General features: G+C 41.7%; 1 protein-coding gene across 1 annotated transcript in view; it reads right to left on the bottom strand.

Annotated features, from left to right (window-relative positions):
* SORL1 (sortilin related receptor 1) overlaps positions 1 to 17,106 on the bottom strand; it is a 607,546-nt gene that overhangs the window by 145,825 nt on the left and 444,615 nt on the right. The window contains exon 27 of the mRNA XM_086949665.1: positions 473 to 555. Within this exon, the coding sequence (XP_086805791.1) occupies positions 473 to 555 (83 nt within the window). The remainder of the gene's footprint in view (positions 1 to 472; positions 556 to 17,106) is intronic.

Genomic DNA, 17,106 nt, shown 5'->3' with positions numbered 1-17,106 from the left:
GTAAAAAATAAACTCCTCTTCGTAATGGCTGAAGGAATATTAGTGATCAGCGTAAGGAAAAAGCCAGGCAGGCTATGGTAATCTTCCACGCCAGTTTCAACGACACAAACAAAAACCTGTTTCCTCTACACCAAGAAACAAGCTTTAAGGATGTGTTGACTACTTTTCCATGAGAAAAGGAAGGACATCTGAGTGGCATACAGCTTTCAGGTATGAAGAGGAAATTTAAACACTGTTTTGTATTGTCTTTTGACTAGCCAGCCTTTTAGAATAATTTGCAGGAAGTACTGGATCACTGTCATTGGCCAGGTATGATTTGACTGGCAATCACAATCCATGAATGAAACATTTCTACCTTGGCCAGATCTTTCAAATTGGTGCAGATGACCCAAATCTATTGGAAACAAAAAGCAACAACTATGAAAACATTTTAACATTTCATGAAGAGAAAAAGGCACATCAAGAAAGTTACCATTATGTCTGAATCCATGGTCAGAGTAAGGTTTATGGAATCTTCAGAGCAGCCATCTATATGAATATTGGGGGCTGGTACCACTAAGAAAAAAATATATTATTGTAAAAATATCACCAAACACTGAATCGCCAATCTAGTAAAGCAATCTGCTCTGGCTACACAGTAATACAAATGCCAATTAACAATAACATTATGTGGTTTGTTAATAACAGAAAGAAATTAGAAATACAATTGAAATGTTCAAATCAATGGAAGTTAGTTTTCAGGGAGATGTTGTGATGTCTCAGCCAACTCTAGAGGTGCAGAGCTTGTTGACAGAGGACTCAGGTCCCCTCTCTGCTCTGCTCTGCTTGTTGCAGTATCATACAGTGGTTTTGCTGTCTGTGAGACCATGAACCAGCCTCCCTTTGATGTACGGCAGAACGGCCTTCAGATGCAGGCACATGGCCTGCAACTCCAACAGATTTATATGGAGCCAGGATTCTGCTCGAGACTAGAGACCTCTAATCGCTATCGCCCCCAGATGACCTCCCGAACCCAGGAGTGACACATTTCTTACCACTGTCTGCCCCGGAGGTGCAGGGAGAGGGGTCTGACCCTAGTGCGATAGCAGTTAAGCAGCCACCACTGCAGATCTAATGCAGTCTCCCTCGAAAACTGAATGGAATTAGATAGTACTGGGCCCACTTAGACATCAGATTCCAATGCAAAGCCACATATGCCACTTGCGTAGTTGACAATCGGGATTCAGGAGGGTAATAGGCCAGGAGGCCTCAGAACCACTCTCACCAAGACCCAGGTACGAGGCTGAAATATCTGGATCATAGCCCAAATGTCCTGGACTTGTTGGGACAGAGGGAAGGCCCTGAACTGCATGGTACCTAATGCTGCTCCTATGAAAGGAAGTGCTTGCAACAGAGTAACGTGCAATCTGATCATGTTTATCAAGAACCCCAACAATGTTGGGAGGTTCTCAGTCATCCTAGGTGTGGGTACAAACTGAGTACGGAGAACCTGCCTTCAACAATCAGTCGTGAAGTTAGGGGAAAACTAGTACCTAAAACATCCAAAGGTGGGCTTCATCACTTCTGTAAACACTCAAAGTGCACTAGTAAAGCCGAATAGGAGAACAGCAAATTAATATTGCTCCTGGGCTACTTTGAAACACAGGTAATGTCTGTGGAACTGCAGTAGAGGATTATGAAAATATGCGTCCTGTAGGTCCAAGGCCACCATCCAGTCACCCAGATTCAGAACAACTATAATATTTCCTTCTGCAGGGAGGTTTTCAGAGGGCAAATATCTACAATAAGGCGGAGGCACCCAACCTTCTTTGGCATGAGGATACAGCAGGAGTAACAGCTCATTTCTATCTCTGAGTCCGTAACTCTCTCGATGACCTGCTTGAAAAGTAGAGTTCAAACCTCTTGCAGCAAGATGGAAAGGTGCTCCGCTGAGAGCCACCAAGACATGGGAAGAATCTGCAGTGGGTCAAAAAGGAATGAAAAGGCACAGCCCAATTGAATTATCTGGAGGACCCGTCCATCGGATGTGATGGATTTCCACCCTGTAAGTATCTTGCCTCCTGTAGGATGATTATGGGCTGCTAAGCACAAACTAAGGTAACTTGGCATATGATACCACAGGGGAAAGGAACTGGGAGGACTGGTGCCCTTGGGGAGATGCGTGGTGCTTACCAACCCCTTTTAGTAACCTTGGTAACACTGAAACTAGTGAAAAAACGATCTGGAACTGGTGAAAAGACCTAAAGAAAGTTGATTACCCAGCATATATTGCCTTATTAGGCAAACTGCGTTGACCAACCTTAAAGCGAGGCTGGCCGAATAGTACATTTGTTTCCTGAATGCCTCAATTTTCTGTGACACCCTCTCTGGCAGGGTCACTGGGAAAGAATTGGGGTTCACCTGACTGGTGGAAGCCTGAACCACAGGACACACTAGAGTAGGATGCTGCATCAGAAAAGTAGTCACCTGGCGCTGGTCTGTGGAGTTTGGCCAACTGCCTGTCCACCAGTGGGTAAGACAAGGTGCCCATCAGAGTATCAGTAAGGGCTTCTTTGAATGGGAGTAAGGACTCAGAGGCAGACAGCTGAGGCTACTGACTTACTTAAGGACATTCATTTTTTATTTTGTGTTCAAAAGTTTTTATTCGGAGCATAGAAGATATACAGCTGAACAAAAGATATTAACAGAATAAAGGATACACACATATAGGGTAAACAAAACAATAATAAAAGCTGGTATATGGAAAATACACATGAGTTGTGTCCGGATTTTTACAGTAAATTAAGAAAATCATAAGTTATACATTACATTGAACGTACAAGTATACATAGGGAGAGTTGCATCTATTGTTACATGACGGTAGGCATACAGAGTCAGAGTGATAATATTACCACTACAGCATGCTAATTAGGAAGGTGGAAGTACGGGATGGTCGCAAGACTGACATGTATCAAGGAGGCTTGTGTAGATCAAAGTATTCATCTAGCGAGGCCCAGAGTTTTCGGAGTGGCGGACGCCACTGGGTTGAGGCGAGTGCTATGTTGTCAGCTCCTCTTAAGTTGGTGACCCAGTTAAGCCAATGGGGGGAATGAAGCTTTATTTGTGCTTTTCCAATTATTGAGTATGATTTTAACCGCAGCCGTCAGCAATAGGTCGAGTAGGGCTTTGTCATTATCATGGAGTGTGGCGGCTTTGGCGAATCCGAAGACGAGCGCTGAGAATTCCCTTGGGAGGGTGCTATGTAGGGCTTTTGATATGAGTTTAATGGTGAGCAGGGCGCAGGGGTTGAGACCTTGTAATATGGACCTTTCTACAGAGAGCCACACCGGGGTATACTCAGTCTGTGAGGGTAGCCAGTACGATCCTTGTTTTGCCAAAAAGGCAATTTGATATAGCTTGAAGTCCGCCAAGTTGACTCCCCCTAAGCTTTTATCTAATCGTAATTTCTTTAAACTAATTCTGGCTTTCTTGCACTGCCATAGAAAGGAAGAGATCAGTTTGTCTAATTTACTGTGGAATTCTTTGGAAAGCATAAGTGGAAGCATTGTGATAAGGTAGTTGACTAAGGGGGATATCATCATTTTTATGGTTTCTATACGACCCCACCAAGTGATGAACCGGGGGGACCAACCGTCAAGCAGTCGTTTGATTTTGGCCAGGGTCGTGGTCTCATTATGTTTAAGGGTACTTAGAAGGTCATCGGTAAATTCTATCCCCAAGTATTTAATCATGTTAGTTTGCCAAGTTAGGCCAGAGTCGCCTAACACTTCTCTAGAGGTGTGGACATTTAGAGGTTTTACCTTGGATTTATCTCTATTTAATTTGTAGCCGGATAGGGAGGAGTATTTGTCAATCAAGGACATAAGCCCAGCGATGGAGTTAGTAGGGTCTTCCGTTGTAATTAGGATGTCATCTGCATACGCTGCTAACTTAACTCGTGTGTCCCCGAAGGAAACACCCTCAATGTCTTTATTATTTTTGATGTCTGTAAGGAGGGGTTCAAGGGCTAGGAGGAAAAGAGCTGGGGAGAGAGGGCAGCCTTGTCTGGTTCCCTGGTGAAGTCGGAACGGGTCGGATAGGGTGCCGTTTATAGCTATCCTGGCAGATGGGGCAGAGTATAGGGCCATCACCATTTTGGAAAAGGAGTCGCCGAGGTTGAATGAGTGCATGCAATGCCGGAGGAAGGACCATGAGACCTTGTCAAAGGCCTTTTCCGCGTCCAAGGTTATCGCTACCGTTGGGGAGGAAGAGGACTTTGCTTTCTCCAGAAGGTGGCACAGCAGTCTTGTGTTGTCGTTTGACATCCGGTGTTTTAGGAAGCCAACCTGCGAGGGGCTAATTAGTTTGTGGAGGACGGAATTTAGTCTGGTCGCCAATATTTTTGCATATATTTTACAATCAAGGTTTATCAGAGAGATGGGGCGGTAATTTTTAGTGAGGAGGGGGTCTTTCCCTTCTTTGGGTATTACTATGATCGTCGCTTCACTCATTGATGGGGAAACACTGCCACTGGACGCTGTAGAGTTAAAAAGGTTAAGGAGCGGAGGGCTAAGTTGATCTGTGAAGGCCTTATAGAATGACGCCGTGAAGCCGTCTGGTCCGGGGCCTTATTATTCTTTAGTGTGGTATTTGCTGCCCTTATCTCTGCGCTAGTGACTGGGGAACCTAGGTGAGTCATTTCCGTTTCTGAGAGTTTGGGGAGGTGAAGTGATTCAAGGTAGTCAGTGCAGGCTGATTCATCTAGTGATTTGTCGTTTTTGTATAAGTCTTCGTAAAATGATTTGAACGTGTCGAGGATATTAGATTGTTTATTATGAGTGTTGTGTCTAGAGTCTTTAATGGACGTTATGGTGGACAATTTCTGTTTATGTTTGAGATAGGAGGCTAGCAGTTTCCCTGCTTTGTTGCCCTCGCAGAGTCAGAGTTTTAGGGCCTTGAAACGGTTGATCCATACCCCCGCTCGTTTGCTGGTAATGGTGTTGTATTCGTATTTTGTTTTGGTTAGTGTTTCTAGTGATTTAGTGTCCAGAGGGTTGGACTTATGTTGGGATTCTAGTGCTCCAATCTGTTGTTCTAAAGATTCTAGCTCTTTATTTAGCGTCTTGTTCGTCTTGGCTCTGATGTTGATGATGACCCCTCGGATTGTGGCTTTCAGAGCATCCCACAAGGTGTTAAGTGTAGTGTCGTCGGTGTCTTTTAAGGTTAGGTATTCATCAATGGCATTAGCTATTATTAATTTGTTTGCGGGATCTGATAGGGTTTCTTTGCGGGATCTGATAGGGTTTCATCATTGAAGCGCCATCTCTTGGGTGGAAGAATCGATTTGGAGCTAGCCAGCTTGGTGCGAATACAGGCGTGGTCAGAGACCAATTTAGGGGCTATTTCAGTTTCCTCTATCAGGTGTGTGAAGGGGCTTGAGATCAGGATGAAGTCGATGCGTGAATATGACTTGTGTGGGGCGGAGTAAACAGTATAGTCCCTACTGTCTGGATTTTGGAGGCGCCAGGAATCTTTCAGACAATATCTATCGCAGAGGCGTAGGAGGGCGTTGTGCGAGCGGGATGGGTGGAAGGAACATTTGGATTGTCTGTCTAGAATCGGGTCAAGGGGGAGATTGAAGTCGCCTCCCACTATCATCAGGTCGTCTGGAGGGATGGGTTCTAATGAGCGAGAAACCGAGTCCCAGAATTCCGGGTCGTCAGCATTTGGGCCGTAGATATTTATTACATGAATGGGGTCATCCTCCCTTAGAAAGTGTGTAACGGAAAGTCTTCCTTCTTCATCATGAGAGTGCGAGACTAGTGTTAGATTAGCTTTTTTCGCTAGTAAGGTGATTACCCCTCCTTTTTTATGAGTCGCTGGTGAGTTCAATATGTATAACGCCCAATGGATGTTCAGGAACCGTAGGTCATCCTCAGATAATTCGGTTTCCTGGAGTAATATAATGTCCCCCCTTGATTTGGTGAGATATTCAAAAACTTTTCGTGAGGTCATCGACTAATGATTTTGTATTAGACATTGGAGTGAGGTATCATCGCTGAGAAGCTGCGTGGTAATCGAAAGATACCTGTGTATAGTGCCGTGTGCTGGACACAGTGTGGGTCAGTGTGTGGAGATACAACTCTAAGGACAGGGCATAAGATACAGCATTGAAATAGGGTTTTGGAATGCAGTGAGAGACGTGTGCCATACCTATAATAAGTGAACATAAGCAAGAGACAGTACAATACAGAAAGAAAAACTGAAATTCTTTGAACTCTTTTAGCTCCATTTTCTCCCCCCCCCCTGTCAGAACTACCCTCCAACCCCCCCCACCCCTCCCTCCTTCCCCTCCCCCAAAAATACGTACATAGGGAGTACGACGGCAGTACCGTGCTAGGTGGAAGCAGGAGTACTAAACTGGTAGCTTGTAAATTCCCTAAACATCGAATTTAGCATATTATCAATCAACCTGAAACTTGTCTTACCCGTCAAGCAGATTTTGCGGCTGAAAAAGTACCATTAAATATAGCAGTAAACATTGGTAGTGGCGTGAGAGCATAAGCAGTTCACGCTAAGGCAATAATGAGTTAACGAATAGCATTAGTGACTAACAGTATTGAATAACATTGGTGAATAACAATAGTGTGACATTGTGCTGAAGCACAAGGCCTGCATGTAAAAAAGTGGTATAGACCTGCAATCGCAGAGTTGCAAACTGTATAGGAAACAAATGACAACTATAAGAACAGTAACTCACGATACAGGAGAGTGAACATGTGAGATGAAGGACTTCAGTGTTGAAGCGGATGTTATACGAATACAGAGCATGGCGCTAGAACCATAACAAGCCTGTTAAGGACCAGGCAGGGGCTTGTTGGCATAGAGTATCAGCAAACAATATGGTGACTTATGAGGTGGATGAGTTCATGTTTTCCTTTTGTTCGAGAGGCCGGACGATAGATCCATTTCTTGTTCGCGGCGATCTTCTAGTAGGTCTGCAAGGGCTCTGGGGTCCGTGAAGAATCTTGGGTGTCCATTCACTACAATTCTGAATTTCGCCGGGCCGGCAAAGGAGAATGCAATGTTTTTGGATCTAAGCTTGTCTCTGAGTTCCAGGAAACCTTTACGGATCGCCACCGTGTCTTTTGAGAAGTCCTGCGTAACGATGATTCTATGACCTTCCCATGTGACGGAATGATTTTTCCTTGCGAATTGGAGGATCATCTCTACATGTTGAAATTTGAGTGGTTTGCATATCAATGGTCTGGAGCCTTTGGAGTTCCTGGTAGCGAAGGTAGGGATCCTGTGTGCCCTATCTAGTTCAAGGCCGTGTGGGAATTCAATGTTGGTGATCATAGGAATCCACGATTCGAGGAAGGTCACGCAGGAATCCGCATCTTTTTCGGAGTTCTCCGGAACGCCAAAAATTCTGATGTTTCCTCTCCTGTTCCTATCTTCCAACTCCGCGTTGTGGCGTTTGAGTTCGTCCGTGGTGATTTCTAGGCGTTGGATTTTGGAAGCGGATTGTCGAGCCAGGTCCTCCACATCGCTTATACGTTGTTTGGCTGCCCCCAAACCTGTGTTTATTGTATTCATATCGGCTCTGATCGCTGTGAGTTCTAGCTGCATAGAGTCGGTATTAGATTTGGTAGATTTAGAAAGTTCGTGGAGGTCAGCCAGTTTCCTGAGAATCATTTCCATCGTGGCAGCCATGTCTGATTCGCTTTTAATGGGGGAGTCCGAGATAAGTGGGTCTGGCTTCACCTTTTTGGAGGTGTTTCTGTCCTCTCTGTTAGCCATCGCAGTTTATAGTAGGTTAACTGCTGTAGGAAGCAGGGTGTGCTCCTGTAAAGTCGGTAAGAAGACCCCGTGTAGTGCTGATGCTGGTCACCTACGCCAGTAGGGCAGGGTTGCTGACCCTCTGCTGAGTTTGGCTTCGAGAGTGGTCCGTATAACCTGCGAACGCTACAGCGAAGGCGGACTCCGTGGTACATTAGGCTGTGGTCTGTGTGTCATCGACCATGAGGAGACACTCAGTAGTGAGGCAGAAACATGAAAGGCCACGTGGCAGGCAACACTGGACAAGAGCAGTCGTTTCTATGCATGACAAGGCAAGGTGGAGCCGTTCTGGTGCAGTAGAGACCCTCTAGATCGGAAGGATTGGCATTGAAAATGAAGCAGAAGTTCACCTTATGGCCAGACAGTGTGTTTATGATAGAATCAGCGCCGCCATTTTGGGTTCAGGCATGATGTGCCGATTTTCAGCTGTCGAGTCGTCTGCAGGGCATCTTTTCCCCCGTGGTGTCTTTAAGGATCGCTGTCCATTGACCGTTTCACTTTCCCAGCGTGTGGTGGGCGGCTGAAGGCTGTAGAAGAGTCTTTTTATTGCTCGGCGTCAGGCAGTGGAGACACGACCGGGCGCCGCCATTTTGGATACAGCCTGGGTCGGAGCGCGCTCGTAACCTAAGTCCGAGAAATACTGAAAGCGGTAGTATCAGGCGGCTGTCAACCCGCCGGAGGGCTCCTCCTGAGTTCAGGCGCAGGGTCCTTGAGTTTGGTTCGTGTTACAGCGGGGAAATAGGGATAACCAACGGAGTCGCTCTCCCGATCCACGGAGCTCCTGGTTCAGGCGGCCATTTCCCCTGCCGTCCAAGCCGTGCCCCCAAGGACATTCATTTTTAACCTCAACAGAAGGCAGTTGTAGGTCCTAGACCTCAGCAGCAGGTGGAATTATCAAAGGAAAGGAAGCACTCTCTTCTGTTGAGGGTCCAATGCTGAACAACAACCATGTATCAGGGAAAGTATCAAGCCCAAGTGCTTCCTGGAGTGGAGTTGGAGCACGGCTTCAGTTGGGGTCGAGATGGTTTCGATTTGGAATCAAACATCAGATCCCCCTCTGGTGTTGGTGATATCTGTATCAGCGTCAATGAAATGGGGACCAGTGTAGGTCTCGGAGCCAGAATGAAGTCGGCACCAGAATAGGTATGGTACCAGATGTGGATTCTAGGGGCTCAGATGAATTCAACTGGAGGTACCTGCAGATCCTTGGAGTCAGAAGGTGCACCTAAGGGAGCCATAAGAGTGCCAAAAATATGCAGCATGGCCTACTAACAACCTTGACTTGCTGCTGTGTCACCAATGCCATGTGAAACTCGGGGCTCATCTAGAGCAAGACCGAATGACACCTTGACACCCTTGCGACTTCTCATTCACTAGAGTGGCGAATTGGGGTTAGTCTAGCTTAGTTTCCTCTTTGACTTGAGCTTCGACTTACCCGAGGAGTTTTCAATGTGAAGGAGGCCTGTTCCTGGACAAACCTAGAGAGTGAAAGTGGACAAGCAACCTCAACTCAGAGCACCACTTATGCAAAGTCTGACGACTTTTGATGTTTAACGAAGTACAGCTTTGCTTCCCTGTCCTGGATCGGTTGTGAGTGCCAGAGGGCACACTCAATGCCAAACCTGGAGCTGTGCTCAGAGCAAAGACACTAAAAAACATATGTAGTGCGGTTCCCTTAATGATATATACATATGAGAATTACTGAATGATAAGTTACTTTTCAATTAATTTTTTAGCTTCCAATCGACCAACATCCTAGTTGCACTGTCTTTATGTCCAAAGGTGTCGACTGAGTTTTGTCCCATGGAACAAACTTATATATGCATATGCCAAACATATTTATGTATATGCTCTATAACTGACCTCCTCATTGTCTATCCTTTTTTAAGATAAGGTCACTGTTTCTGTACTTTTGCATCCACTTGCACTCTGATCACCAGTTCACAGAGCACCATCTAATGCAAATCTTTATGCATAATTTTCATATATATATATATATATATATATATATATATATATATATATATTACCTACTGGCGGTCGCCAGTAGGTATATATAGTTAGGATTTTTTCCCTATGGGATTTCTGAAAATTCTATGCCTAATAACTTTTGCGTTTGTGGACGGAATTGGCTGAAATTTTCAGGAAAATGGCACATTTTGTTTCTGAGCAGCCCTTGAAAATTTGGGGGGGGTTTGTGGAGGGGGGGCCGAGAAAAAAGGGGGGTCCCAAAACGCCTTTTTCCCATGTTAATTTCCATAGGGCGGTTGGACTCACTTTTAGCCCGAACGGCTGAATGGATTTTCACGAAACTTGGCAAAATTGTAGGGACTGTTAGCCCGATGTGCCTTTGCTAGGTCTCAATATATGTGCTTCAGTGGATTTTGAGAAATTAACGTTTAAATCAAGATATATATCTGTAACAGCGCTCCGGGCAGCGATCCGGTTAGCGAACCTTTCGCGTATCGGAACTTTGCGATGAGAAGCTGATTGGCCCTCCGGTGTCTGTCAACATTCTAAACAGTCCGGAGCGGCCGCCATCTTGTCTCTCGGTAGGATCGAGAGACAAGAGGAGGCCAAAACAAAGGGGGAAATTACCATAAGGGGGCATAGTAGATCCTCGTTGACCCCCTAGGTTTTATGTGGAGGTTTTAAAAGGGCCTAGGAGGGTCCAAAAAAAAAAATTTTTTTTTGCGTGGTAAGCGCCAAGTTCGCGAACCGGATAGCTTTCTGGGCAGCGAACTTTATGGATAAAAGAATGAAAGACTTTTCTAATACTGTATGTTAATTGTTTGTTGTTTTTCTTGTTTTTTTTTGTTTTCTTTATTTATTTATTTTTTTTATTATGATTGTGTTTCATACTTTATTAAATTTTCTAACATTTCATTGTCAGAAATGTCATAATTTATTATAGGGTGTAATTGTTTTTCATTTTGAAGCAAGTTGTCTACTGCTTCAACACATTGTAGAAGTTCGTGGTCTCTACTGTCATCCATAAAGTCATCAAGTTTGTCTTGGCTGCTCTCCTTCAGTTCAATCGAAAATGAAACTTGCTGCTCGCCTTCCATTTTGCCTGAAATTTGGATTAAAAAAATATATATTAGTAGAGATAGGGCACTGTTGGGATTAATTTTAGATAGGCAGTTTTTATCAGTGAATTTATCTTTTGGCAGTGTATAGTATGAGAGTGGAAATAGGACTAAAAAAAAGTGTATGTGATTTAACCAAGACACTACTACTACAGAGGGATAGTGTATATGTAGCAGAAAAAGTCTACTATATTAAGTCATAGTGCACAATATATTAAATTATAACTTACCTTCACAAAGAAGTTGAAGTTTTTTGAAGCTTTTGAAATAGGAGGTACAACAAGAAGTAGTAGTCAAAATGGCTGTGTTTCCTTCTCTCCCTTTATATATATACAGGTATATAACCAATCAAATGTCAGGTAATAAAAGTAGAAAATGAAAGTAACATTTTCATTGGTTGTCAATTCCAACAATTCAGATGTGTTTTGTGAAGTAATTTACCTCACGGTACTTGGAGAGGTCTACAGGCTAAATGGCTAAATGGAATTTCAATGAAATTTGTGAGAATGGAAGGGATTGTTATGTAGTATGAGCTAATCTATATTTGGTGAGAGTGTTTCTAGTCGTTATTCTGTAAATTACTTTCCCGCCTTTTTTTAGGACCGCTTTCCGGGAAGCTGTCCGGTTAGCGAACCTTAAGCGTCACGGGAGTCCACCATTTTGTGTTTCGTTCGCATTAAGATACAAGATGGAGGGCAAATAATGTTTAGAATGGGTAGAAGGGGTCATGGTAGACTTATCTTGACCCCCTAGGTTTTCTGAGCGTGGCTGAGGAGGCTTATATGTGCGGAAAAAAATTTTTTTTTAAAAAAATTCCGCGAGGTTAGCTTTCGGTTAGCGAACCGGGTAGCGCTCCGGGGAGCGAATTTTGTGGAAAATTAGTGAAAAAAGTTAGAGAAAAATAATAATTGTGAGTGATCAGATGTAGGGTAGCTCTGAGAAGAGCTTTTGGGTTTATGGTACATTTAGGTACTTATAAGTAGGTACCAATGCAGAGTCTTAAATTCAGAATGAAAATTCTGTTGCCCTCATCTGAGAAGTGAACTCCATCTCCTCTGTAGATATCTTGCATGTAGTAACGCAAGTTATTGTTGTACAGAGAGCCCATTCCATGGTCTCTCATGTAAGCTGAAACAGATTTGTTTACATGCTTCCTCGCTTTCTCAATTTGTGGACAAAATTGGTTGGACCACCTCCATTTCTGTCTTTGGCATATATTGGAATATACCAAGGCAGTTTGAGGAAAAAGTGCCATTAATTGCTCCAAGGTGTCCTTTAAAAGCATTTCCAGACCTACCCCTGTCAAAGTGCCCAAATCATTACCTCCACAGTGCACTATTAACAGGTCAGGTTTTGGCAAATGCATAAAGGTTTTCACCAATGGTATCAATTGGTGACATTTTAATCCTCTTTGGCCCAACCACTTAATTTCCACATCTTGTAAATTGAGGTTGTGTAAATTTCTGCTCTCAGCATACCTTTGAGCCCAGTGGATGTAACTATGTCCAACAATCCAGACGTTAAACATGGTGGAAGAAGGTTGTTCTGCAGTCAGATGAAGTGTGGTAATGAAAGGGCAGTTGAAACAGTAGGAGTTTCTAAAGAAAAAAAACTGTGGATTTACAATGCTAATGATTCATTAGCAGTGATTGGTGCATTTCCATTTCTGAAAACAGAAAGTTAGGGTGCATGGATGTGTTCTTTGAAAGATGTAATTTGAATGGTCAAGGAAGAAACATTTAATGAAAGATTGCACTGGATACGCAGGTGCACTGAGAGTTCAGAGTTCAATTGAAACATTGTTGTGTGAATTTGCAAACATGAGAGGTCTTCCAGGAGGTGGTTGCTATGGAAACAAGGCAGACAGGGCAGAGGGGGGAAGGGTTTTGATTTGAAAAAAGTGAGGGAAGAGGTATGATTGGCTAATATGAGAGATATGTGAAAAGAATATCTGTATTTCTGTGCTTTCAATAGCTGCAGCCTTTGGAGTGCATCCTTTTTCTTCTGCTGAAGACAATTTGGTGTATTTCTGAGACTGTTTTCAAAACTCAAAAAATATTTGCTAAGGTGAGAAAAGATTTATTTAATTTAGATAGAGAATAGTATGATTTAAGGAGAAAATGATGAAGAAAGCTGTGTTTTTAAAATGTGGTTTTGTCTCTAGTGATATACTAATAGAATTAGTTTCAAAGAGAAATTATAATTGCATATTTGGTGTAACATTCTGGCATGCAGTTACACAAGATATTGTAATACATGGAGGCCATTTCATGGTCTGTTATGTAAGCTGAAACAGATATGTTGCTTTTAAAAACGATTTAAGAAATCAATTACATTTCTAGATATGTACTGCTAGAGCTTCATAGGTTGTTTTGGGCCATATTTATAAGGTATTTGAGTGTCTAAGATGTTGTGTTCGCCTTTTAAAATGTAAAGTGTTCCTCATGGGACAAGTGTCTTGTAAATACGCTCCCACTTGTGCTTGGCAAATTTAGATTTTGATTATGGGAGTTACCTAGCCATGTTAATAGTGTCCCAAAAATGGTGCTAGGGCATTCCAGAAAACACTTTCATGTGTCTCAAGGACATTTTTAGTCATTTCTTCATGAATGCAGGTATACAATTGATTTATATGCTGTGTTTAAAAACGAATTTTGAAATGAATTAAATTTCAGGATATGTACTGTTAGAGCTTCATAGGTTGTTTGGGGTCATATTTAGAAGGCATTTTAGTGTCTTTGATGTTATTTTTCCCTTTTTAAATGGAAAGCGTTCCTCATGGGGCCCTGAGCAGTTCTTAGCCATGTTATTTAATAGGAAGTGGATCACATGGCTAAGAGCATTTGCTGGAAAATGCATGAATATCGCTGATTTTTCTGCTATATTCATGCATTGTGGCCGTTTTTTTCACATTGCTTCATAGGTTGTTTGGGTTCATATTTAGAAGGCATTTTAGTGTCTTTGATGTTATTTTTCCCTTTTTAAATGGAAAGCGTTCCTCATGGGGCCCTGAGCAGTTCTTAGCCATGTTATTTAATAGGAAGTGGATCACATGGCTAAGAGCATTTGCTGGAAAATGCATGAATATCGCTGATTTTTCTGCTATATTCATGCATTGTGGCCGTTTTTTTCACATTGCTTCATAGGTTGTTTGGGTTCATATTTAGAAGGTATTTTAGTGTCTTTGATGTTATTTTTCCCTTTTTAAATGGAAAGCGTTCCTCATGGGGCCCTGAGCAGTTCTTAGCCATGTTATTTAATTGGAAGTGGATAACATGGCTAAGAGCATTTGCTGGAAAATGCATGAATATTGCTGATTTTTCTGCTATATTCATGCATTGCGGCAGTTTTTTTTCACATTGCTTCATAGGTTGTTTGGGTTCATATTTAGAAGGCATTTTAGTGTCTTTGATGTTATTTTTCCCTTTTTAAATGGAAAGCGTTCCTCATGGTGCCCTGAGCAGTTCTTAGCCATGTTATTTAATAGGAAGTGGATAACATGGCTAAGAGCATTTGTTGGAAAATGCATGAATATCGCTGATTTTTCTGCTATATTCATGCATTGTGGCCGTTTTTTTCACATTGCTTCATAGGTTGTTTGGGTTCATATTTAGAAGGTATTTTAGTGTCTTTGATGTTATTTTTCCCTTTTTAAATGGAAAGCGTTCCTCATGGTGCCCTGAGCAGTTCTTAGCCATGTTATTTAATAGGAAGTGGATAACATGGCTAAGAGCATTTGCTGGAAAATGCATGAATATCGCTGATTTTTCTGCTATATTCATGCATTGCGGCAGTTTTTTTTCACATTGCTTCATAGGTTGTTTGGGTTCATATTTAGAAGGCATTTTAGTGTCTTTGATGTTATTTTTCCCTTTTTAAATGGAAAGCGTTCCTCATGGTGCCCTGAGCAGTTCTTAGCCATGTTATTTAATAGGAAGTGGATAACATGGCTAAGAGCATTTGTTGGAAAATGCATGAATATCGCTGATTTTTCTGCGTTATTCATGCATTGCAGGCCTTTTTTTATCACATTTGCAAGCATTTCTTAGCCATGTTATCCAATGGGAGGTGGATAACATGGCTAAGAGCATTTGCTTCAAAGGTTGTTTGGGGTTATATACCATTTTTGGGAAATTATTAACATGCCTATCTAACTCCCATAATCAAAATCTAAATTTGCCAACCGCAGGTGGGAGCGTATTTACAATAAATTTGCACCATGAAGAATGTAAAATAGCATACTAGATACTCAAATAACTTATAAATATGATCCAAAACATCTTATGAAGCACTAGTAGTGCATATTTCCAGAAATGTATTGGTTTTCATTTAATGATTTACTTCATTGGTAGGCCTTCACATGTTTTTTTACCTTGGTTTTTTTTCAGTGAAAATCTTATCTGCAACCATGTGTTGGCCTCACCTCAAATAAACAAAACAGGTGATGGACTGAATGTGGATCAATGACACACATTCACCCCAGTCCAAAGATCTGGGCCTAAACAAACCTTTAGATAGGCTACATCTTATCGTCATCCTGAATTAATGATTTAAAATATTAGGGAGTGATTTATGAGTGTTGTATGCCTGTTTTGTACCATTGAGTGTCATTTTTGTGATGCAGTGCTGGTGGAAAATATTTGCTATGTTAAATAATTAGTACAGCATTAAGTTTTAGATGACTGTTATTTATTTACTGTTTGGTAATAGTGGTTAATAACATTTTATATTATATTTTTTCACAGATTCAACTGCAGATTCTTTCATAGTTTGGAAAATGCCTTCCAGAAGTCGAATACGAAAGGCTAGAAAACGTCAAAGACAGCAGGATGATGTTTTATTGCAGCAGTCCTCTTCCCCAAATACTTGTCAAAACACCAAGAAAGGTCCGGGTAAGAGCACGAAATCATTCTTAAGAAATATTTGTAGTAAAAAAAATTTTGCTCAAAAAAATGTGTCTCTTAACAAAAAGAGAAGTAATTTAAATGGAAAGGAGAGACCCATCACAAATGTTACTGGTAGAGGAAGAGATAACTCTGTGCATGATAGTAGAAGGAAACAACAGTTTAGGGACATTCGACAACGAATGTTCCGTAATAGGATATTAGTTAATTTATTGAAAAATATTAAAAAGAAAGGCCAACAGAAAGCGGCATTTTATAGGAAGAAGAAAAATGTAGAGAAAATTATTGATCATGCTTTTGAAATCAAGCGAAAGTTGTTTATTTTGGTAATCAATAGAATTAGGAAACTAAGCAAGGTAATTTCTGATTTCAAAACAAAAAGTAGATGGAAGAGAGTAGTAAATCGTACTAACTTTTGTGAAGTTTTTTCTGGAGAATGGATGCATAGTTCAAGTTCTGAGGCATTTTTTAATGAGGAGACTTATTTTCAGGATAATGATTTGGTGCATGCAGTTGACATCAGTGGTCGAGCTTATGAAGTGAAGGATGGTTGTCCAGTTGAAAAAGAACTACTTGTGACAACAGAGACAGAAGAGGCGCTAAGTGATGAGGTTTTAGGAAGACGTCCTAAGGGTCCTGTGTACATTTGGAAGTGTAGTTCTATTTGCAGTGTGCGACAGGTTTCCATCAATTTGCTATGTGATTTTATACGGACATTTAATAAGAAAAGTTTGAAGCAGAAAATGAAGTTGTTGCAAGATTTAGATCCTTGCAGAGTGAGACAAATGACAGGTTTGCGTGGTCATTCACTGGCTTGTCTTTCCAGGAGAGTATGCCAGAGTGTTTTTCATCATTTCAGGATGCTAGCAGTGCATCATAATAAAGTGAGAAAATTAGTGAGAATGTTGTATTATGCTAAGAGTCCAGCAATTATGCTTAAACAGTTATGTGCTGCTCTTTTGCATGGTTCTGAAATAGATGTGAAGAATCTTTGTGAAGAAATTGAGTTTTGTTACTTTGGTAGTAAAGATGAGAATGTTCAAATTGACCCTGAAGTAGAGGGTAATGTGGAAGATAATGTACAGGTTTCCAGTACAGATAATTTTCAGAAGGAAATTGCCACGTTTCAGATGAAATCAAGTGAGAGGCCTAATTTCACTTGTGTATGTTGTCGACGCACTTATTATAAGAATCAGACTAAGGTAGTGGATTTATATGCAAAAAGTGAAAGGGAAAATAATAGTGAATGGAAGGATTTAGCCACATACTTGATGGTAGAAAATTATTTTGAT

This window comes from Lissotriton vulgaris, unplaced genomic scaffold (genome assembly GCF_964263255.1).
Source record: "Lissotriton vulgaris unplaced genomic scaffold, aLisVul1.2 SCAFFOLD_911, whole genome shotgun sequence".
Classification (NCBI taxonomy): domain Eukaryota; kingdom Metazoa; phylum Chordata; class Amphibia; order Caudata; family Salamandridae; genus Lissotriton; species Lissotriton vulgaris.
Note: the sequence above shows the minus strand (reverse complement) of the source record. Positions and strands in the feature narration are given on the sequence as shown.